Source organism: Lates calcarifer, linkage group LG10 (genome assembly GCF_001640805.2).
Source record: "Lates calcarifer isolate ASB-BC8 linkage group LG10, TLL_Latcal_v3, whole genome shotgun sequence".
Classification (NCBI taxonomy): Eukaryota; Metazoa; Chordata; class Actinopteri; family Centropomidae; genus Lates; species Lates calcarifer.
Genome location: NC_066842.1, coordinates 27,191,890 through 27,215,554, shown reverse-complemented (window position 1 = coordinate 27,215,554; position 23,665 = coordinate 27,191,890). Strand labels below are relative to the sequence as shown.

At 39.5% G+C, this 23,665-nt stretch overlaps 1 protein-coding gene across 3 annotated transcripts in view; it reads left to right on the top strand.

Annotated features, from left to right (window-relative positions):
* bcar1 (BCAR1 scaffold protein, Cas family member) overlaps window positions 1–23,665 on the top strand; it is a 78,933-nt gene that overhangs the window by 30,226 nt on the left and 25,042 nt on the right. The window contains exon 1 of one of the 3 annotated variants that reach the window (XM_018678575.2): window positions 7,541–7,941. The exons of the other annotated variants lie outside the window; for them this stretch is intronic. Within the exon in view, the coding sequence (XP_018534091.1) occupies window positions 7,930–7,941 (12 nt within the window). The 5' untranslated portion in view covers window positions 7,541–7,929. Of the gene's footprint in view, window positions 1–7,540; window positions 7,942–23,665 lie in introns of those variants that run through there. 3 annotated transcript variants of the gene reach the window in all.

Sequence of the window (23,665 nt, the reverse complement as noted above, 5' to 3'; positions counted from 1 at the left end):
TGGTATTTCTGTCTGTAGTGTCATTTAATCCACCAGTCATGTCATTTTTTGTGCCTGGCCTGACCTCTGACCTCAGTCAAGTTGTGATATCACACTTACAGAGGGACCGTCCAGATCCCGTTCTCGCTCTTTAGCCCTTTCCATACAGAGATCCCGCTATACTGTCCTTAAGAAGACCCATCATTATGCTGTCTTTGCTTGTTTACACTGAACCAAAGTCAGTATAATGGCACACCAGTGTGCGCTTTTAGATAGCACACCAGCATTATGGAATCAGAGGCGTGACATGTAACACATCAGTGTGTGCGTCTGCACACTTTGGAACTGATATTAAAATGCGATCAAATTCTGGATCCCAGAAGCTTGTCTTCTCTGAAGATGAACTGTAGATAGCAGTAGTATGTGTACTGTGCTCTGTCATTTCTCTTCTGTCAACATAATGTTAGTAACTAATGCAATTTCAAAAACTGATTTTGGACTCTGTGAATTGATTTAGAATTCTATAAGAATTGTAACTTTTATGTGAATCATTTTTCCCCCCAACCCTTCGAAAATAGAACAGATGCATAAAAGATGCTTCAGATTTGTTCTGTGTGTGTGGAACTGCTGTCGTGTCCCACAGTGATGTATTATGGCAAAATATGGGAGGTAATGCTGTACATATATTTAATGCTCATTATTTTCAGTTTTTACTGTTTTTCACTAAGATGTACCAAGATTTTCTAAAAAGAGCAGATCACTGCACAGTAATCAGTGTGTTGCATCAGCACTGCTCAGAAAATGCATCTGGTTTTAGACAGTGAAAAGAAAAATGGAGAGAAAATTCAAATGAGCTGCTGATCACAAACTGTAGCAGGAGCTGCCCTCCCAACCATGATAACACACACACACACACACACACACACACACACTCACTCACATACACACTATGTGTTCGACCTCCTGAGGGCATTAGCTAGATTCCCAAACAGGACCTAACAATACAGTCCCAGTATTAAAAATCACTGACTCAACACGTGCACAATCACAGGAAATGAATTTCATATCTGGACACATACCAATCCTATTATGTTTCTCAGCCTGTGTGTGTGTGTGTGTGTGTGTTGTGCCATTTTGTATCAATACAATGATCCTTTTGTCCTGTCACTGCTGCTTGCTGGAGAATTAAAAATCACTGCCCCAATGTTTGGCCTAATGTATTAGCACCAAATGTCACAGTCATTAGAATTTCTGTGAAACAAGTGCACAGCTCTGCCTGTATGTGCTGAATGGGAATCACTTCACAGTTGTCAAGCGAAAACCTTGTATTTGCAAAATCTCAGCTTTACAAGCATAACAGCCTTGTTTCATTTCCTCTGACTTTATATTTGAGGTGTTAGCGAACGGGTTGTGAGAGCCTATGGGGTTGGAATGGTCATTAGTCTAAGGAGATATCAGTGGTTATTATCTGAAAGCATGAACAACACAAAAATCCGACATACAAGGATTTCACCCAAGAGCAGCCATTTGTATTTTTTGCTCAAGGCTGAGAGAGATCACTTACTGTTATAATACGCAGCCTAAATGATGAACACACAGTCCCTTGCGCACACACACTCTCCAAGCTCATCAATTAGTATGTGTCAGCCACTGGACCAGAGCAGAGAGCTGACAGGGGTTAATGAAGTTATTAACCATGTGTATGGAGGGAGAATGGAGGAAGAGTGAAATGACTGAAGATGGAGGAGAGGAGAGCAGAGGAGAGGAGATGCTCATCCACACACACTGTCAGTCATCTGATTCCACTTTTATTTAATATGAGATTTTAATCTGCACTTTAATGAAGAGCTGAGATGCAGAAGAAAAAGAGGAATTCATTTTAGTCAGGCAAGTGACTTACTGCCACTATGTGCAAGATCTGACAGTTTCCAGTTTAGCAGCCTCACAGCGGTCAACATGAAGGACACAGTAGCCCATTCAGCAGCACAGTGATTATAATTAAACAGATAAACAGTAAGGAAAAACAAATAGGATATCATACTCATAGAAAAAGAAATACAACTTTGTACGTATTAATGCAATTAATCATTTAATGCAGTAAATCATAACTATGAAGTTACTATAGAACACCTGATTCAAAATGATGGTATTAGTAATGACTGTGTATGTCATAATACATCACATCACATAATACCAATATTTTGATTTACATTTTAAAAATTGTTCTGCTTTTCACTTGTCAAATTAAGAACAGTTACCAAAATCTTGTTGCCAAGATTTTGAATTATTATGTTGTGAAATGTGAGTCATGCTTGTTCTATACATATGTTTTTTTTTCTGATTTACCATGTTAAATCCAAAAGGAACAGATTTCATGTTTGACAAAAATGTAGCACATAACAACAGATGATGGTAATATATAGCAGATTTTCTTTGGCATTCTATCTAAGAAAGAATAACATTTTCATTTTCCCATGAGCATCCTATTTTACATTCGTAGACTATTCCTTTCCAGTCAAAACCAGTACAATCACAGTGTGACTAAAAAACTACAAAAACCAAGAGTGCGTGGTGCACTTTTGGTGGGTGGTTGGCAGGAGCATGGTGTTTCAGGTGCTGGTGAGATGATGGAGCCATGAAGAGCAGACACCAAGACACTGCACAGTGGTTTGTTATACTGTGAGACAGTATTTACAGCTCTGGTCTGTTATTAATCACAGCATTCATTTTAACTTCCTCCTCACTGATCAGCAGGTAAACAGCAGAATTTCCTTTTTACACAGTAATCTACCAGGAATGTGTTTTTGGGTGAATTTGATTGGCTGGGTCTTCTCTGACGACATCACACTGTATTATAGCAGGAGCTGAGTCAGGATTAACTTTTTGGCTAGATGACTGCCTTTTGTTTTCTGGAGCACTCCCACTGCATCAATGCAGTGGTCTCAACAAGATGAATTAGAGTGCTGTATTTTTTAATGTAGTGCTGATGTTGATCTCAACATGGCCTTAGTCAGACATTTGATAATCCAATACTGTAACATGTAGAAAAAAAACATGGGTAATGTGATTTTACATGCACATGTGTAAAAGATAATTAGATAATTTGAAAACCTGATCATATACCTGAACAAGAAATTGTCTTTCACCAGGAGAAATCTAGTTGGACAAAGCAGAAATCCGAGTTCTTGTGTATATGATGATTTATAAATCAGATTACTCTAGAAAAGCAACAGTCAAGTGGCTATTTAAAGCACTGTGTGTAACTGACGGTGTCAAAGCTAATTTAAATGTGCTTATCAATCTGAAGGCGCAGCTCAAAACTGAGAATCTTCATCATCATTGTTATGTTATTGTTTATGACACTGGAGTTACAGAAGTTATCCATAATCCACATGACTCTATTATCCTTTTAGTGTGCAGTAACAGTCAGAATTGAATGGGTTTCACAAGGTGCTTCTTCATTGTTCAATCTGTACAAAGATGGCAGCCAGAAATCATAGCTCCTTGGTTGTCCATTTTCCATCTTTGTTTAAGTCCAGGATTGAGGACGCACCTTATAAACACATTCAGATTTGAATTCAGTGGACAGCAGAGGGAGCACTGTAGTTTTAGATAATCTTACCTTTACAAACACAGAAACGTTTTGAAATGAGTGGCATTGCTGAGCCAGAGCTACAGTATGGACATCCTTTAGCTAAACTGAGAGTGAAGTGTTCATGAAGCCACTTCCCCAGCAGAGATCATTACCATATTCAGATTCACATTGACCTACATCTCTTAATCCTCAATGACTGCTTTCTGTTTTTTGTGTGTATGTGTGTGTGTGTGTGTGTGTGTGGCATTCACTTGCCATTTGTAGATCAGTGTAACAGAGGCTGTTGTTACTGAGTGTGGCGGTCAGAGAGGGCAGTGCCCAGGTCATGGGGGGCGAAGTGTGTGTGTAGGTGTGTGGAATGCTCTGTTGGATAGCTGGCATCAGACACAATGTAACAACTGTTCTTCAAATATTAGAGAAGAGGCATGGAGGAGCTGAGGAGTCTATGGCCATATTTGGACATCCTAAATTTAATACAGGCCAAGCCACTAGTAGATAAAACCAGGCTTTATTTAATGAATTTATCTTTATTCTTGCTCATAAATTCATTTCAAATGGTGATAATAGTTGTATAATAAAAATCCAAACTGAGCAGAAATAGCAAATAGAGAGAGTGTCAGAGACCACAATAAGCTCAGAAAATCCAGGAGGACTTCAGAAAAACTTCCTTTCCTTTTATCTTTTATCTCCTTATATCTACACTGAAGCAAGACACACAGTACCTACATTGGTCTGATTGTGATTTGCATGCCACCAGTACTCAGGTTAAATTGGACCGAATCAGCTCTTTTATTATTACATTTGCTACATTGTTGTCCAAAAACTATAAAAAATGCATCAAAGAGCCACACTGTCGCACCGAGTGACATGTTCTTTCATTACCATGAACACACACACTGTAGTGTATTTTGACTTAGTCCCGTATTTAAACTGTCCTGAAACTAAACATGATTGTAAAGACTGTACATGGAGCTGAGAGCCACAGAGAAAATGGAGAAGATAGAAAGTACTGAGATGGAATTGGACATGGGATTTTTGACTATAAGAAAATACAAAATAACACCAGACTTATTATTCAAAAGAATTTTAACATTCCATTCACTGTTTTGTTCAGTTTTTGCCTTTTCTTGGCTCACATTTTCAGTTTAAATATTAATGATACAGTAGAGTAATTGGTTATTGATGGTTCATTGTGTTCTCACAGGATTTGGTTGTTGCCTGTAGTGACACAATCCTAATCAGCTGACCAGTGTGTATTCTTCATATTACCAGTCATTCAGTATAGGATTTTTCTGACTATCGTGTAGTTTTTGCAGTCATCCAATCTGTTCCTAGATCGTCTGTACACCATTCACTCCACAGCACCAAACACCACAGCATCACCCTTGCCTCAGTGGCCCTGGAAAAACGCTGACTCAGTGTAGATGAAAGGCCAAAGTAAGGGGAAGACTTGTAAAACTGATCTATATTATGGCAGGGTGGCTTCAGAAGCTTCAGAAGTCAGTTGATGTTTCATAAAGTCAGAAATTTCCCCCAACAGGACAAACAAGAAAATAAACAAGCCCCACATACAGAGGCAGATGTTGCAAAACTCTTCCACTGTCCTGTGGACGACCCCTTAGAAAGTAGGGTTATGACCTGCTGTGTCTGTGTGTGTGTGTGTCTGTGTGTGTGTGTGTGTAGGTCAGAGATAAGTGCTGATATTGACGTTTGATGATGTTGTTTGTTCTGTGTCTCTTGTCTGGGTGTCATTAAGTCATGAACTCCCATCTCCTGATACAGCAGCCCAACAGCTTCTTCACATGAAACCAGATTTTGCATAACATCAGTCATTTAAGTCTGTGTAACATTGCTAGTTTTATCTATTTGTTGAAGTGGCTTGTTGTCATTCAGACAAGGGAGACATTTATACTACTAATTAATGTTATACTAAGTTTTGGATGTATGGAAAGTTTGGTATGGAAAGAGCCACAGTTCTCACGCTACATTGCACAATATTTGGCACCTGTTGCTAGAAATGCATCCATGTACTTGGAATGAAAATTTCAGATTGAACTGTTGGTCAGATTATTATTGTGGTGGTTGTTGTGATTATTTTAAAACTATTTTGTCCCAGTTGCACTATGAGGAAATAGTTTTTATGGACTTATCTGATCCGAGAAGAATCTCCTCTGTAACAGCTGTAAATAGTTTCTTTTAGTTGAGGCTTGAGGTAATACATTTCTTACAGTGATGCTCAAAGCTGGAACAAGACTAGATTGAATTTCTCTGCATGTTTCACCTTTTGCTGCTTCAGCCTTTACGTTAATCTGACGGCATTCAGGTCAGACTTGTGTCACGTGGGAAGTGTTACAGAAACGTTACTGGTTGGACATAGGAAGATCATTTGTGACTTTGTTGTGACCAGGCTGCTTATTCCAACACGATTAGATTCAGATTAACATGAAGTGGGGCATGTTGGAAGGGGCTGTATTTAGAGTATTTATATGCAGCTTTTGCTTGTAGACTTTTAAATTTGCATTTGCACTGATTCTCTTTTGTAAGTGTCTGTTCATATTAGAGATGACTGACTGAGCTGCATCTTGTCAGGTGGACACGGTTCAAAAGCATATGAAGCACTTTTAACCTGTAAAATGCTTAATGCTTAAGTTATCCTTAAAATTAAAAAGATATACATACACACACATTCTACATCAGCTTTTTCCAACATTCCATTTAAGTTCTACTGTGTGATACTGTGTTCAAATCTAAAGGCCAAGAAAACATATTTTTTAGGATGTTTGTGGGACAGTTTGAGGTCCTGTTGGAAATGTGACCGCTGCATTTGAGGAGGCAGGGGATCCTTTGGCCCAGAGCAGCCTCCGACAGCCTGTGTGATTGCAATGCCTGTATTCACAGTGCATAAGCTCAGAAAAATCGACCTTGCTTTATCGTCATGTAGTATTCATGTTCTATGTTAAAAAAACAGCAAAAAAAAATGTACATGCAAATTAATTAAAATATTAATATATATATATGTATATAAAACGCTCTTAGTGTTAAAAGGCCTTAAGGTGTCATATTTTCTATGTCTTGTTCACCATTTTGTAAACATTTTCCCAAAACTTTATAACAAAACAAATACTTAATACAAGTGGTGGATTCCACAAATTATGCTTCCATGGTTCATTGCATGCCAGGTCTTATTTTTGTAGTTTTGTCTGTGATGTGTAATAACATTGCAATAATTTAATAGCTGTTTGAGTACAGCAACATCACTAAAAAGACTGACATGGCAGAGACACAGACTATGATTGAATTTCTCTGCATAGTTTACACCAGTTTTAGCTGCTTCAGCCTTTACGTTACGCATAGAGACCAGTCAATTATTTATGAAAAAAAGGAATAGCAACTAACAACTAGGTAAAGTTATACAATTCCTAGTACAGTGGTATTCAAACACTGTCAGTCCTTTTTTTTGGTATTCTCTGCAGAATTCTTTGATTTTAACATTCATCAATAAGGACGGATAGAGAAAAATCAAAGCCTTTCAGGGAAAAGGTGGCAGATTCCACATAATAATGTTTTAACTGTAACATGAAGAAAGAGCTAACACGCTCTAAACACCAAACCAAACATTGTCTGTTGACTGTAGCTTCAGGTTAGTCACCAGCTCTCTAAGGCAGGTTGACAAAGGAACAGCAATCTTGAGTTTAAAGAACATGTGATGAGGTAATGATGCCTCATGCTCATGTGCAGTTTACTGTATGAGTGAGTCTCAGCAGCATTTCAAAGTAATGACAGTCTCTCACAGCCAGGGGGACACAGAGAGAGACGTAGGGGTGGGGAGGGTGGGGGGGTGACAGTAGAAGGGCAAAGCTTATTTGCATGAGAAGAGCTCCTCGGGCCAATGGCCAGACTGGATAGAGGGAATATCAGGATCCAACAGGAAGTGACGTGTCAGGTTACACACTCCTCCCTCTTTTCCTCGGGCAAGAGAGAGAGAGGGAGAGAGGGAGAGGGAGACCAAGTGAGAAAGAGGGGCGAGGGGGGTAGAAGTAAATGGGCCAAGCAGCAGTCTCATTCTTGCTGTGTGAGATCACAGAGCGGCAGAATGTGTCGGGATCTGCTTGACTACTGAAAACAAGACCGAACAAGACAGAAGGAGAGACACAGAGAGGAAAAGGTGGGAGGACAGAGGGACACAGGAAGGAAGAAAGGAAGGAAGGAAGGAGGGTGGAAGGGGAGACTTGGAGGAGTTTTGGGACCTTTTGGGATCTACTCGCACAGGATCTAGTCAGCACAGTGTCTCGCAGGGGCTGAGCTACAGCCCTGCCCCGGAGTTACCACATTCACCTCTCTGCAGCAGGGACAAAATGAACTATCTGGTGAGTGTGTGTGTTTGTGTGTGTGTGTGTGTGTGTGTGTGTGTGTGAGAGATTTCAGTGCGTGCATGAAACATCACTGCCTCAGTGGCACTTTGGCTTTTTTAACAATTCTGTCCTTCTTTTGGTGTTCATCTATTCCTTCATCCCCTGTGGTTAAGTACGTGTGTGTATGAGTGCTTTAGCAGGACCTGCTATACCCCAGCTGTGCACAGACTGAGTAGGGAGGGGGGAGAAGTAGTGAGGGAGACTAGAGTATGAAGAAAGGAAAATGTGAAGGGGGAGGAGAGGGGAACTGGAGTTAACATTTTCTCAGTGGATTCCTACCTTTTGTTGGATCTCAGTGGGGATTGTGTGTGTTTGTGTGTGTGTGTGTGTCTGTGTGTGTGTGTGTTTGGGGTAAAGGGTTTAAAGTCAGTACACACTGGTTGAGGAGGCTTCACTGCTCTGTAATGGAATGTGCAGCAACAAAAAGGACAAAGTCACTGAAAATTCCTCCCGCTCCTCGTAGAGTGGTCAGAATAAAACGCTGGATATCTACAGTATTGTTTTGTTTTGAGGGGAAAGAGTTTGTAAGTTAAAGACACTGAAAGACTTTTTTGTCAGGCCGTTGAATATAACAAAAATGGAAAATATATGCTGTAAGAAATAGGTAAAACGTACAAAACAACTTGTGAACAGAGAAAAATAAAGCAGAAATTTCCCAAAACTTTCCCAGGCTGCACTTCTGAATACGCTGATAAGAATTTAGTAAAAGTTTGTCACTTGATGCCTGTAATCCTCTTGAGAGCTTTCCTTATGGAGTCCTAGGGATACACAGTGCGTGTTTTCTTTTAAACTTTCTTCCTTGAATGCATCACTGCACTGCAGAATCAGAGCACACAGCAGATTGCCGTCGTCCTAAACCACATTTAGCTGTTTGGTTTTTCTCTGCTTTCTGCTTGTTGCTCTCCAGCATTCAAACATAAGCCTCAGTGGACTATAGAGGGAGAATTAGGAAGGTTTATGGCTACGGGAAGGACGAAGGCAAGAAAGAAAGAAAGTAAGAAAGGAAGAAAAAAGAAAGAGAGAGAGAAAGAAAGAGAGAGAGAGAAGGAGCGAGGCAGAGCCATGGTCTGTTTTTCTGCTGACTCAGAGGAAAGTGGAGAGAAATGAAGGTTTTATGGCCAGAGGACAGAGGGAGGCGATCAGTCAGCTGAAAGAGAAAAATGCTTCAGTAAAACATGAGCGGAGGGAGAAGGAGAGCAGAAAGAGTGGCCGGACAAGATGATATGTGCAAGTATTGAATATGACATTGATTAAGTTAAACAGAGAGAGATTGGGGGGGGGGAGTAAATGGTTTGTGAGGAGGGAGAGAAAAGTAGTTAGAATGGAAGGAAAAGAGGAGGAAAGATAGAAAGACAAAGAAACTGGCAGTAACAGTCCTACCCTGCTATTGTTTGAAAGGTTTCTGCGTCAGTGTTGGCTCACTGCTCATGTCATACCACTGTGTGTGTGTGTGTGTGTGTGTGTGTGTTTGTGTGTTTGGGTTTACTACACAGTCAGGAACATGGCAGACAGTAAAGCACTGTGGAGCAGATCGCTGTGTGTGTAACGAGTAATTACACGCCAGTAATTAGTGTGTAATTAATATAAAATAACATTCCACTGTTGTGGAACTCAGAGATAGCCATGTCAAAGCTTCCCAATGACTGCACTGTCCTGCCATGTTGAGCTGGCTTGCTTGTGTGTCTATTCAGACATAATGTAAATTTTTCACTTATAGTGGAAGATAAATAGCTTAAATATAGAACTAAGTAAGACTGGAAGTGTTCATGGTTATATTTGTAGCCTCAAAAGCTCTTGCACCCAAGACAGAAATGAAAGAAAAGATCATTGATATATTTTTTTGTGCTGAGGAACAGTTAACAGGGCCAGGAAACAGAGTCGGCTTTAAATAGATGAAGAGGATTCCCTCCATGCCATGGAGGAGTGTGTGTGAGTGTGTGTCAGAGAGAGAATACCAGGTTCACACATTCATCAGAACAACCAGGTTTCCCTGACTCTAATGTGGTCCAGGCTAATTAAAACAAACTGCCTCTTAACCTGTCACATCCAGTAAATATTGAGAGAGGGGTTATCAGATGGAAGTGCAACACTCAGACTCCCCGCAGTTTGGAAGTATAAAGATGCTACAGTAGTATATTGCAATAGGATGGTGTATGTGGGATGGAGTCAAAATAAATTACAGTGGGTGTGCTCATGGTAAGAAAGGAACATGTCATCCAGTGCAACAGTGTGGCTCACTGGTTTAGTGTTTTTGGACTATAGAGCTCTGAGGCACAGGGGAATGAGGTATTATGTTAATCAGAGTGACAGGGTTTCCTGTTTGCATCATGGTCAGCCTACAGCATCTTCCAAACAGAGATCCTGCTTTTCAGCTCTGTGACTATCTCCACTGCTGGTTTAAAGGTAGGACAACTTAAAGAGTATAGTCTAGACCTGCTCTATATGAAAAGTACCTTGAGATAACTGTTGTTGTGAAGTAAAATTGACTTGACTTGACAACAATGTCCCCCAACCCATGTTCATACCTTTTGTACTGTACGGTAGAGAATGACGGCATTACATTCCCATCTTGAACAGACTGTGTAAAAGGGGCTTACACCACACCCTCATCAAAAACCCCATTCACCCAGCTGTCTCCTTCCCCTCATTGTTTTACATTTAGATCGTATTTGCATACAGGTCTGTGGGTCATGCCCTGCAATATAAATGTAAAGATATGAATGACAGTCTCAGTGTTGCAGTAAGAATTCTCTGTGGTCCTCATTGTGTCAGTACACATTTCATTCCCCATGTATTTCTCCTGACTCACTGACTGAGTCATGGAGGCCTAGCTTACAGCAGGAATTTCCCTGTCTCCAGCAGGACACACACACTTGAACACACACACCAGCTCAACATCTCCAGCCCCTTCACCACCCAGGGTGTTTTGGCCCCCGTGATTAGCTGCCCACCCCATATACCAAACCACACACACACACACACACAGCCATTGAACATGGTCGTCTTCACTGACCTCTGAGTTAAAGAACACACAGGTGTCGCCCATAAAGTCAGCCACTCACTGGAGCAGTGAATCAGAACACAAGCCAGCCAGTCAATAGATAGTCCGTAGGTTCTGCACTATATTCTCTCATCAAGACACCTTGAAAAGTGTATTTTCTCCCAGTGTGTATTTTAATTTAGTGTATTCAAGTGTATTTTTACCCGCCAGTTTGTCCCAGTAGCGTATGCACTACTGTGTGACTCATTCAAGCCAGTAAATGTGACTCAGTAGACAGAGTCACCTTTGACCCAGATACCATGTGGTTCTGGAACACTGCACTGAGCACCTGAAAAGGCTTTGGAGACACCGGAGACAGTTTTGGGTGTGACTGCTCACTTCAGTCACCTCAGTGATCACACAGCACAACTTCACAATATCTCTGCCTGATGGTCTTTATCATGTTAGATTCATACCTGTGTTCAGAGGGGGGACACCAGGGTTCAATCGTGTGTTTTGTTACAGACTGAGAAAGGGAAAGTAAAGATGATACAGGTAAATATGCATATGTATATGACTTTTTTGAAATGAACTTGAACAAAGCAAAGTAATGCAGGTTGACACCTGTGTAAATGTGCTGAAATTTGCACATACATGCTCAGCAGAACAGGCTGAGCCCCTCCTGTTGTACCCCTGTTCTTCAGCAGCTAACAGCACAACCTGACCCAGAATTTACTGCTCTGCCTGCTGAAGGTCTAGTGGACACCTCTACCTTGCCTAAACCAGAGCTTATTTTATCCAGTATGCTGTTTTTGAAAGATGTTAAAATAGAGAGAATAGTGTGGACATGGCCAAAACAGTGTCCTGTACCTCATGGTGCTCAGCCCAACAACAAAAATGGTCACAAAACAGCTCATGATGTATACATGTTTAAAGTAAAATTTCTCACTTTATGTTAAATATTGTAGCCTTTTTGCCTTTATGAGATGACTTTATGGTAGACAGAGGTGATGGGAAATCAGATGAGAGAAAGATTTGAACAGGGACGTTATATCTCCTCCAAAACATCAATGTGTGAAAACTGATAATTGTATTGTCTTGTCAAATTTCTTGAGTCTGTGAAATCTGCCAGATAAGTGACCACAGTCATTTAGGACACACATTCTGCAGTGTCTATAGGACACAGATCAGATCAGGACCAGTGCTGAAAAGACCAGGCTTTGTCCTGTTGTGGACTGACTCACACCACACATGAACCGCCCATTTGCGGGAATGTTCCCATGCAAATCAACATTCTTCAGTAGTCATCTCCCAGAACGTGAATAGACTGGATCAAATTGAATCTCTTCGTTCATTAACAAGTCAGGTTGTTTTCCAAGAATGTTTGATTGTGCTGTCTTTAAAATTAGCAGGGATGCTACAAATTACAGCTATTGATTTATCCAGAGATAAGCAGCACTGTGGCTCAGTTGTAAGCACTGTCAAGTCACAGCAAGAAAGCGTCCTGGCTCAAGAGTTTATCCTCTTTTTCATGTGCATGTCTTTCTACAGTCCAAAGACAGAGTATGAGAGTCATTATTAAAAACTGAAACAATTTTCCAAATTTTTTGCAAACAAAATGATCTCAAAGGCCTACTTGGCAGCTTTCTTATCATGTCCTTCTCATGTCCTGTTGAAAACTCAAGCAAAACTCTATGATATGCAACTGAAAGCCTTAAAAATCTTATCTGTTTAAGTACTGGCCCAATTAGACAGAAAAATCTACAGTTTTGAAGGAAATATCAGCTTTTATTTTATGGTTTGTATTTTTTGCAAATAAACAAAACTGGAAACACACATGGCAGATTCAGCAGGCTCATGATGCTACTGTGTAGGCCTTAAATAAAAAAGTCTGGTTCTGCAGCGATGTACATGCACATGTTCAGCACATGCATACCATAAAACAGCTTTGTGAACAGACTGCTTATGCATATTTAAAATTATGTGGTTTAGCCCATTAAACAGGTAAAAGCAGACTGAAAATAACATTTGGAACTTGATTCTGATGATTGTCAAGCTCAGTTATTGTACAACTGTGCAACCATCCTCCACATTTCAACTTAATCCTAACATGATGCATTTAGAGCATTTTAAGGTACAAAATGAAGTAACTCTGTATTATAGTGGTTAAATAAGACTAAAGCTTTTCTCATGTCTCAGAACTTAAATATGCAGCTTTTGCCATCGCCTTCAATATATATCTGTATATTTGCCCTTGTTTTTACAGTACAGTAGAGTACAGTTAGCTGACAAACAACAAGCTATGAATCATTGGATGTTTTTCCCCGATGTTCAGTGCTGAATCATAGAGTCAACACTGCAATTTCAGCTGCAGCTTTCTCAACAGATTTATGTGAGTGTCACAGTTCACCACTGTGGAGATTTATGCCCCTGTGGTTGTGAAACCATTTTAAAACAGACACCTTTAGTTTGTTGTTCTTAGCATTTCTGTAGAGATGTTGCATTACTAAATATTGATGCATTAAAGCTTTTCATGCGGCTTCATGCCCACTGTTGTTCTCAGCAGTGTGTTTTGAATGTTGTATTCCAATGTAAAGATGTAGGCTTCAACTCTTCATTATGAATATGTTTTGAGCAGAGAAATAAAGACTGTAATCTCTGTCACACACTCGCTCATACACACAGTGATCAGAGGGTGTGCCAGCAGATTTTAGCTCAAGTCTTTGCTACCTGTGTAAGTGCAGGTTTGTAAAGCTGTTAAACACAGGTGTGGGCTGCTCTGTGGACATACATTCAGTTCTGCACATAATAATTTCTAAAGGTGTTGGATCACATCCACAGTCCTTGATTTCTGAATCTTCACCCTGTAAATAGAATCTGATAGATTTACCAGCTAGCTTAACAGCTAACAGCTAAGAAAACAACAGTGACAACATTGCATAGAAATTATGAGTTCCTATTTTTTTATGACAGATTGAATTATGACATTAATTTTCTAACCTTCTCTGAAAGCTAACGACATGACAAACTAAAGTTACTCTTGTTGATTTAGGTACCTAGTGCTTGTTAATGCCAGGCTGTTTACTGTTTTAAAAGAATTCACAGAATAAAAAGTTGAACTTTTACACAAAAACAAAGTTTGTCACTGGTGTAAAAATTATTTCACTCTAATTTCAGCATTAGAAGAAACTGTTCTACTCATGGAGGATGTTTTGATTCTTCCTCCTCTGTTTTACGCTGCTCTGTGTGTGTGTCTGGCAGCTATTCATGAGGTCCTACTAGGGTTGTCTGTCAACAGGTTAAGCAACTCAGGCCACACCTACATGAGGCTATCCTTTGCTTGAGGCTACACAATCCCTGCTGTTGTTTCTGCTCTTAGTCATGGCCTCAGGGCAGGAATTCTTCAGCTGGGATCATCACTTGCTAAAGCAGCAGTCTTAACTAGCATTTAGCAGGGCACATAAAGCTGTGACTGTTTGGAAAACCCAGTCTTTGTTGTATTTTTGAGAACCAAAGGTTACAAATGGCAACTACTCAACTAGTCTGTCAAGTAATGAGGTTCGTTTATATAGCTCTATTTAGATATTGTATGTATTTGTTAGTCTGTGAAACTGCCATGTACTCCCTCCTTTCCTCCTCTTCATCTTCTGCATCTTCCATATACAAGCTGCAGCATCAATGTAAAAACAGCAAAAGCGTTCAGTTTGTCCATTCTAGGCTACTGTGTAAACATGGCAGCACAACATGGCGGACTCCATGGAAGAGGACCCGCTCCCCATGTAGATATAAATGAGTCATTCTAAGCCAATTAAAAACAGTCATTAGTTTTAGGTGATTATACACTATTAAAATATACTTGTGTATTGTATATTCTATTTCTTCCAATAGATCCCCATAAATGTTACACACTGGTCCTTTAACACTCCAGCTGTATATTAAAACAAAAATGTGACACATGGTTCTTCAACATTACAGCTCTCGCAGAGTAATAAGTATTATTATCTTTAAAATGATGGGTGACTAATATTCAAAGCCTTCTCAGTGTTGGGCCTGTTGTTAAAATCAGTGTCCTGCAGTAGTGTCATAGATGCTACGCTGGGTGGAGGATTCTTTCTCCTGTTGTACAAATCAGCCACGCACTCACAACTATTTCTCAAGAACAGTCTGACATGCCAAGACAGGAAAAGAAGGGGGTGGGGGTGGTGGGGGGACTGGACTGAAGGAGAAATAGAGGTAGGAAAAAAATGGAGGGTGGGAAAGAGAGAAGGGCAGAGGGAAGGAGTGAAGGAAACAAAGAAAGGGACAAGAGGATTGCTCGACTTTATCTGTTGGTTGCTCATCTTTAGGATGAAATGCAGCCATTTAAACTGTGTGTGTTTAAGTGTGTGTTGGTGTGTCTGTGTGTTGTGACACCTTTGGAATGTGAGGTAATAGCAGAGTTTGGTGTTTGTGTTTAGAGGCTCTGGAATGCTGTAGTAAGTGGGACTGTGTGTGTGAGTAGGTGCATGTGTGCATTTGTGAGGGGGGGGGAGCAGGCCCAGACTCGTTTCAGCAATAGCATAGATGTACACAGAAACACACACACTCCTTTGCTATGCAAAAATACTCACATTTTGTTCACAAAGACACAGTGTCAGGTCGAATCTGCAGGTCCTGGAATTCTAAAAGAATTCAAACAACTGTGTATTTGCACCCGAAAATCTTTTTGTCTCAACTGCAGTTATCAGATGAGTCACATATTTCATGTTTGCTCAACCAACTCAAAACTTTTTGAGCTGTTGTCCTTGTGTTTTCCATAGGCTTTATAGACCTCAGCTCTCATTAACAGGGTTCACTAATCACTGTCAGTGTCACAAATGGGCTGTTCTTGTTTTTCTTCTGTTCTTCTTTAAAATTGTTCTAAATGTTTTACAAGATAGTGCTATTCTGTTACAGAGCATTTTACAGAGGAGAATAATTTTTGAAAAATAATACTGAGGAAGAACATCTAATCTGTATTATCAGTATCAGATATTAGGAGACAAAATTCAGAGGAACTTGTAGAAATAATGGTCAAGTTTAAGACAAATCAGTCAACAGAAAATTAATAATTTTAAAGCAACTGACACAAAGTCACACTATGTACCTATGACTGTATTTCAAAATTTAAAAAAATATATTTGAGGAAAATTTAATTAGAGGACAAACCCCTTTTGATACATCATCTAATTTTCAAGGTGCTCCTCCTTATTTTGCAATGGAAATCTCTAAATATCCAAAAATACCAAATGTTTCTGAATTTTGGATAAATATGTCTTAAATAATGCATGAACTGAGAGTATTTTGATTAGATGGAGTAGTCCAGATATAAAAACAGGGCCTGAATGAATGAATATCGATATGAATGTATATATATATATATTATACACGTATGATATGTTCTTGTAAGACGGAGTGGAAAAGATTATTTTAGAACCCTTAAGGGTACCTTAAGCTATATGTTAAGGGGCTTAACCTGGACCAATTTGGATATTCAGTTAATTGTTTGAATCCCGTAACCAAGTGAAGATGCCAAATATTGTAGCTTCTCTGAGGTGCAAGGATTTGCTGCTTTGCTTTTTTATCATTGTAAACTGAAGATCTTTGTAGCTCTGCTAAAGAGTAAAAAGGTGAATGATACCGTTATCCTGGCTTGGGTCTTCAATGTATTTATTTTGTGATATGCATTTTTTTTGTTTCTAAAATACACATCAGGTCAGACATGCCATTCAAATGACAGTACCTGAGATGGACAAAACCAAGACAGAATTTGCATAGGGATGAAACAAAACCAAAACACAAAGTAAAGCGCACACACACATACACACACAGTTCCTCTCTTGTGCTGTCCTGTCATGTGGAGTCTTGTCCAGAGACAGTTTATGAATGTTTTACCACCATCCTTACACACAGACAAACACACACACACACACACACAGGGCCAATCTCCCCCACACTACTTGTATCTTAATGAGTGTTTTCTATCTTGTGTGTGGGGTGACAGAAACTCTTGCATGTTCTTGCCTTGCTCCTCAGTGTGTGTGTGTGTATGTGTAATGTGTGTTTGTGCAGTATTGAATATTTACCAGTATATACATATGTTTCCAGTTTCTAAAGTAGATTGATATTAGAATAAAATGGTTACCATTCTGGCTTTTGTGGGCAAACAGGTCAGTGACATGATTTCACCTTGATATGTGTGATTTGAGGCAGAGTGATGCCTCTCGCCAGATCAATGCAAATGGTTTGAACTGTGCTTTGACTTGAACATAGTATTTCATCTGCCTGCAGTTTTGCCTTGCTTGCTGCAGGGCCTGAGGATGGTCAAATCTTTTCTTTTTTTCTTTTTTCTCCTAAAAAACTACATGTCCACGTTTCTGGACATCTTTGGCCCCTGTCACCTGTTCGACTATATATGTGATGATGCTGGAAAATAAGAGTACAGTGTTATGTAGTGCACAAATGAAAACACGGTGAAAGAGGTCACTGATGCCGTGAAAGGCTGAAAGTTACAACGGGGCAGGGTTCAACATGTAGTCTGGCATGTCACAGCAGGAACTGAACACACTGTATATGCTAACACAGTGATCTGACAGTGACCATCTTGATAAACGTGTCATGTAGTCTTTCTCAGAGTGAGTGCCTGGAGGATGGCTCAGTGTCTTCAAATAATCATTCTACTGTAGTTAAAGCTGTTCTAATAGACAACCAGTACCTGACAAATTCTTCAAAGCAAACAAATCTCACAAGCACAAATATGGCCCTCAGGATACAGGTAATTTCTCCCCAGATTTTAACCCTGATTTTCCGTGATTAGCACAGGATAAGCCACACCACATTTCATCCTGAATCACACTTCTTCACCTCAGCTAGTCCCACTTTCCACTGCTTAGCTCCAGCTCATCCCAGATAGCCAGACTCACCGGATGAAACTTGGCTCACTAAACTTCACATTAGACTGCAAGGAGAACTGAGTGCCTTATTGCCTTATTGCAAGGGAGTTCAGAGATGGACAGAGCCGACAGATGACTAGAGAGAAGAAAGAGGGAGAGCAGAAATGAATCCATTCTGCCATTTCTCTGCAGAAATGGAGTGGATAGTGGATAGAATAATTGGAGAAAGAGACACACAGAGGAGTGCCTTTAAGTGCCTTATTTCTGTTTTACTTTCCACAGTGTGGTGAATAGGCATAGACAACCACACACACAGTCAGAGACACACTCAGAGACACACAAAACCTCTTGTGGCAGGTTTGTATTTGTCCCAAGGGGTCAAATAGCAGGCAAGAGACAAAGGACATAAAGCTATACACACACACACACACAGACACACACACTTACTCACACAGATGAGCAACCTGTCTATAGTGAGCTCGCTCCACCAGCTGTTCACATTACTTTCTCCTCAGTGAATATCTCTCTGTTTCTCCCTCTCTCTCTTCATTTTCTTTATAGCAGTTGCAGTTGCTGGATGTTCTGACAAAATTTGACAGAAAAAAACATCATGAAACCTGGTTTATTTTAGTCTTGATAATTAAAAAATTATCACACTAGTTGCAGTCCTTACATTGTAAATGCTGAAACTTCCATAGATTATTATCAGTCTAAAGATGTTATTAAACAATAGGTCATTTCTCTGACAGGTTTTCTAACAGTTGTCACAAACAATTCAATTCAGTTAAATTAGGTGATCCATCATAGTAAGCATGTCTGCTGTAACTGCTGTCACTTATGCTAATGGTTCATAATGTAATAATCAGCGGCTGGTTTGCAGTAATGTGCTAAAATGGGCTAAAAAGTCAGTGACATGGTCTTTTAAATAAAACAAAAACATTTCAGATCATTGTGAACTGAGCTAACAATAGCCTCTTATTTTTATTGTTATTATTTATTTATTTATTTATTTTGTAACAGCAGAAAACTAAAGTGGCCAATGTCTATGAAAAGGTTTGACAAAAGGTGTGATGATTGATCAGAATTGTGTTCAAGTGTTCATCTGGTGTTTTCATTAGAGAAAAAATAGCAAAATTCAGTTGTTAATAACATCAATTTTATAATATATAATTCTGTATTTCTCCAGCAGACATAGTTCATTCATCTGTCTCATCTATGCTAATTGCATGCATTGTGTATTAAAATGTTTTGCACCAAGTCCCTGTAGATGAGTTGAGATGAGAGGTTGACTGAAGTATGTGGTTGTTTTTCATCAGGCAGAGAAATCATACTATGCTCTGCTCACAGAAATTGCACAACAGCTGAATGCACCACTTGTAATAGAATATACTGCTTTGGGAGCATTTTAAATCATATGCTCAGTGCTTCACTTAACCTTTAGCCCTCTTTACCGTCTCTTCTGTCAGCTCTCTTTCATCCTCTGTCGCCTCCCTAACGAATGTCGCTGAAGTTTTGGTGTTGGTGGGCTGCAGTTGGTTGTCCTGGTAATGGTTGCCGTGGTAACGTCACATTGTTGGGGCCTGTTGCTGCTGGGATTTATACCAAGAGGTCTGGGTAATGTGATTAGCTCCCACTGTGTTCTCCACACTCCCAGACTGCCTCTGTGGAGTGGATGTACAAGTGTCTGCTTGATGATTTTCTCACGCTGATTAACGGACAAGGATGTTTGAGGGCTTGTAGCCATGTCTACACACAGCTGACTGGGTGTTTTAAAGGTTGAAACTATGGTTATAACCCTCCAAGAATTTAACTAATGTTTACTATTGGAATACACTACCTTTAAATTTGACCAAGTACATGGCAGAATATTAGGTTGTACATTTTCAAATCTAGACAATGAGTACTTTTCTACCTTTTTTATTGACTTATATTGGTCTGTTGGTCTGTCAAGCACTTTCTGGTCCAGAGAAAAATGTCTCAGTTGAGTTCATTCTTCCTCAGATGATCAGTACCCAGTACTGTTTTTTGGTGACTCCCTGCCATTTCTCTTGCCATCTTGGATGGTCTGCAAACTTTTCTTCTTGTATCTTCATCAGGACAAATTGTGTTGTCTTGTGTTGTCCGCAGTGTGACCTGAATGACCCACATTTCAGATCACAAACAAACGTGTCAACTGTAATTGACTCTTAATTGACACTTAGAATGCAGCTTTGCCTTGTGTTGCTGCTTGTGAATGGAACATTGAGCTGTGTCCTAAAGGTCTTCACAGATCTAAGTAGACCAGATAAATATGTTGGTTGGTTCCTGAAGCAAATAAGCATCTCCTCTCTTGACCTGATTAGACTGAAAATCATTTGGGCCTGGCCTGACTCAAGTTTTAGTTTGGGCCTTGGATACTGGAACCCTACTGTGTTAAATTAAAAGTCATGTAAAGTACATGTAATGTAAGACCTAAATGTAGCCGCAGTTCCAGTCTGACATTTACAGCTGATGTTCATGTCTTTTCAGCAAAGCATTCCTAATAAAACCCTGTTCTCCAGCCTCTGTGTAGTGTTTAGACAACGACAGTATGCTGTCCTTAAAATTAAAACTGAATTATTCCTGGATAATTAATCTCCTGTTAAGAATAAAAAACGATTGTTGTTGATGTTGGACAGGAGTTCAGGTGATTTCTTGTTTGAATCGACTAAATTAGAAGCTTAGACTCACAAAGGCACATCCTGGATTCAGTAACATGTCACGATGACATGACCTGACACTGACTGTACTGATGTTTCACTGGAGTAGCTGTTGATCTGCAGCAGCTGTTCAGCAGCAGTCAGAAATGAGAACATGCTCAGAATACTTTTGAAAGAAACTGCATCTGGAACCTTCCTGGAACCTGAAAACCTGTCAGTATCGTTGTTCAGTCATTCAGGTGAGGGATTTAGTCAGTGGTCAAAGAAATATTTAGCAAGAGAATCTCTCTCAGTCTCCTCTGTTTGTTGTGACAACATATTCAGATCCAACACACTGTGGGTTTGATGCTGACACACATGCTGCTGTAGAGAAACTGCTAAGAAGAAGAAATCACTGGGTTGAGTATTGTTTAAAATTTTCCATATTAGTGCCATCAATATCTAAATGATACTGTTTTTAGTACCTTACTTCAAGATGTATGAACCTGTTTTTCTTTATTTTTTGTCATTTAAGAAAAGAAGCTAAAAACTCTCCATACAAGAACATGTTTTAAATAAAATATAACCAAAAACAAATAATAACTTAAAGAATAAGTTAAGAAGACAATCTGATCAGACATTCAGTGTGAACCTCCATTTACTGGCAGTTTTCAATACTCAGTGCCACAGAGATATTATCAAAATACTTTAGAAGTTCAGTAATTTTATAATTTTACATCAAAAAGTCAATTTTAAGAATGCAATTTCCAAATTGCCAGACCCACACATAAGCTTTAAAAAGTTACTGAAGGTATACTCAGTGACTATCAATCTTGACAGCTGTTGCCATCAATAAATTAATGTCAGTTCTGTGAGCTAGCCAAACTGCAAATCAACAGCTAGGTAGTTGTTGAGTGAATGACTGGCAGCTGGTAGATAGTGAACTGTAGTTGGAATGTCCAAGTTAAATTTCTTAGGAGATAATTAGGATTTTAAAGCTTATCTCCATTAAAGAATTCAGAGCTGTGAAGCTAACGTTAGCACAGAAGCACTGTGTGTGTCCGATGTAACTTACTACCTAATTATTATGAAATAAATTATATATTATTGTAGTTTAAATTGTAGTTGTAACATGTACTATAAAACTCTATTTAAACCTATTAAAATATAACTGAAATGATTCTGAGTCATTATAAAACTAACCCGTTTTTATGGACTTATCAAACTTGAATGTTTGATTGGACAAACCCACAAACCCAAAAGGAATTCACAGAGACAGAAACAAAAAGAGCATGAGAATCTATTCAAGGAGATTTCAGACCTGAGGGTCAAGTCACTGACTCATCGTCCAATCAGGAGGGTGTGTGAATCATCTTCATTGCACTTCCTGTTTCTCTGGACACTGGAATGGATTTAAGATTGTTGTGTGTGCGTGAGTGTATGCGTTTTTGTGTGCCTGTCTGTGTGTGTGTGTGTGTGTGTGTGGGCACATATGTGAGAGAGAGTGACCCCAGTCTGTCCTCAGTAGCTGTGTTCATTTCTCTGCAGAGACTTAGCGAGAAAAAGAACAGAGAGCAGACAGAGAAGTGCATTCATCATCCACTCAGCACTCACACGAGAAACGGAGCTGGTGGCCAGCAGCTCTGGAGTGTGTGCACGTACTATACACACTCACTGATACTAGAGAAACCCAGAGGGAGAGTAACACGGAGAGATCAGGCACATACAGTATATTTGAATGAGTGTGTATCACTAACATCCATGTCAGAGTAACCAAGCTGCTGTAGTTGTTATTTGATAGAGGAAACAAATGATGATCCGACTAGTTATCTGTCCTGGCTGATGCTCCTGACAGTTACCTTACAACTGACAAATCTGGTTTGTAGTTGTCAATCAGGACTGGTACAGAATGGTAAGAAAAAAGTCAAGAGAAAATGTTTAAGTATTTTTCAAACTATATCAGTCAGAGTGAAAATATTTCTGTAAGCAACCAAAAGACCCCACGCAACACACTGGGACAGCAGCATGGAGAAATGGGAAATGGTTGTGAATAGCAAACGGCAGAAAATTAAATTTTCACAATGAATATGTTTTGAACATTAAACATTGTAAAGGTTCTATTCAAAGTTCTATTCACAGGCACCAGCTGACCTCATTCAAAATGTAATCACTCATATGATTGACCGTCCATTTTCTTCCAGACCTTAAAAAAGAGAGGGTCAGGGAAAATCTCTGTTTGTTTGTCACTGTAGCGTCACTTACACACAATCACAGTCCCAGTTGTATGTGGCTCCAGATATATTTAGACTGCGACAGTCAAACTCCTTCCCTCCACTGAGATTATGGAAAAGTTGTGTCCCTAATCAGTCTTGGTAATTGTAGCATTTCTGGTGATGACTTAATGTCTTTAGGTGGAGTTTGGCTTTTATGCTCTCCATCAAATATTCACTTTTTAACCATTGTTTGACAGTGGATTTACATTTCTTCATAACACCGTTAGCATCCACATCCTATAGACGGTGTTTCAAATGGAAATGTTTGCAAATGAAACTGTAACAGTTTTAAAAAGGAGATTTGTGATTTTTTCCTCATACAAGAAATACCATGGTTTGTTGTTTGTTGGGAATTTGGTCAACATGACACTTTAAATCAGTTGAAAATAAATGTTCATGTATATCAAAGAGTAAACTGACAGCAGCTTGAAAGCAGTGTTTCACTGACCTCTTTGGTTGAAAGTTTCAAGCAGCCTGTTGCCCTCTGTTGGGTGTAGTTGCTGGGCTGTGAGACACCTATAGTGTGTCATTTCATCCAGTGTATCTCTCCAAACCAGGAGACGGGACTTGTGCTTGGGGTTTGCCTACACTTCAAACCAACCCACAAAAGTCATATTGGCAGACATCCATCGGTTACAACACACTGCTACAATGCATGTGTTTTGACTGGGAACTCTCTGCACTCTGGGAAATGTAGTAAATTATTAAAGATCCTCTCCAGTGATGTAAGACTCTTCCTTGAAGAATTTGTTCAATCACCTTGTTAAAAATGTAAATTCCATCTTCTGTTCCCTCACTGAAGAATCCAGAATCTACAAGTTTGCAAATATTGCTCATTTCTAAACTTGGATAGATACA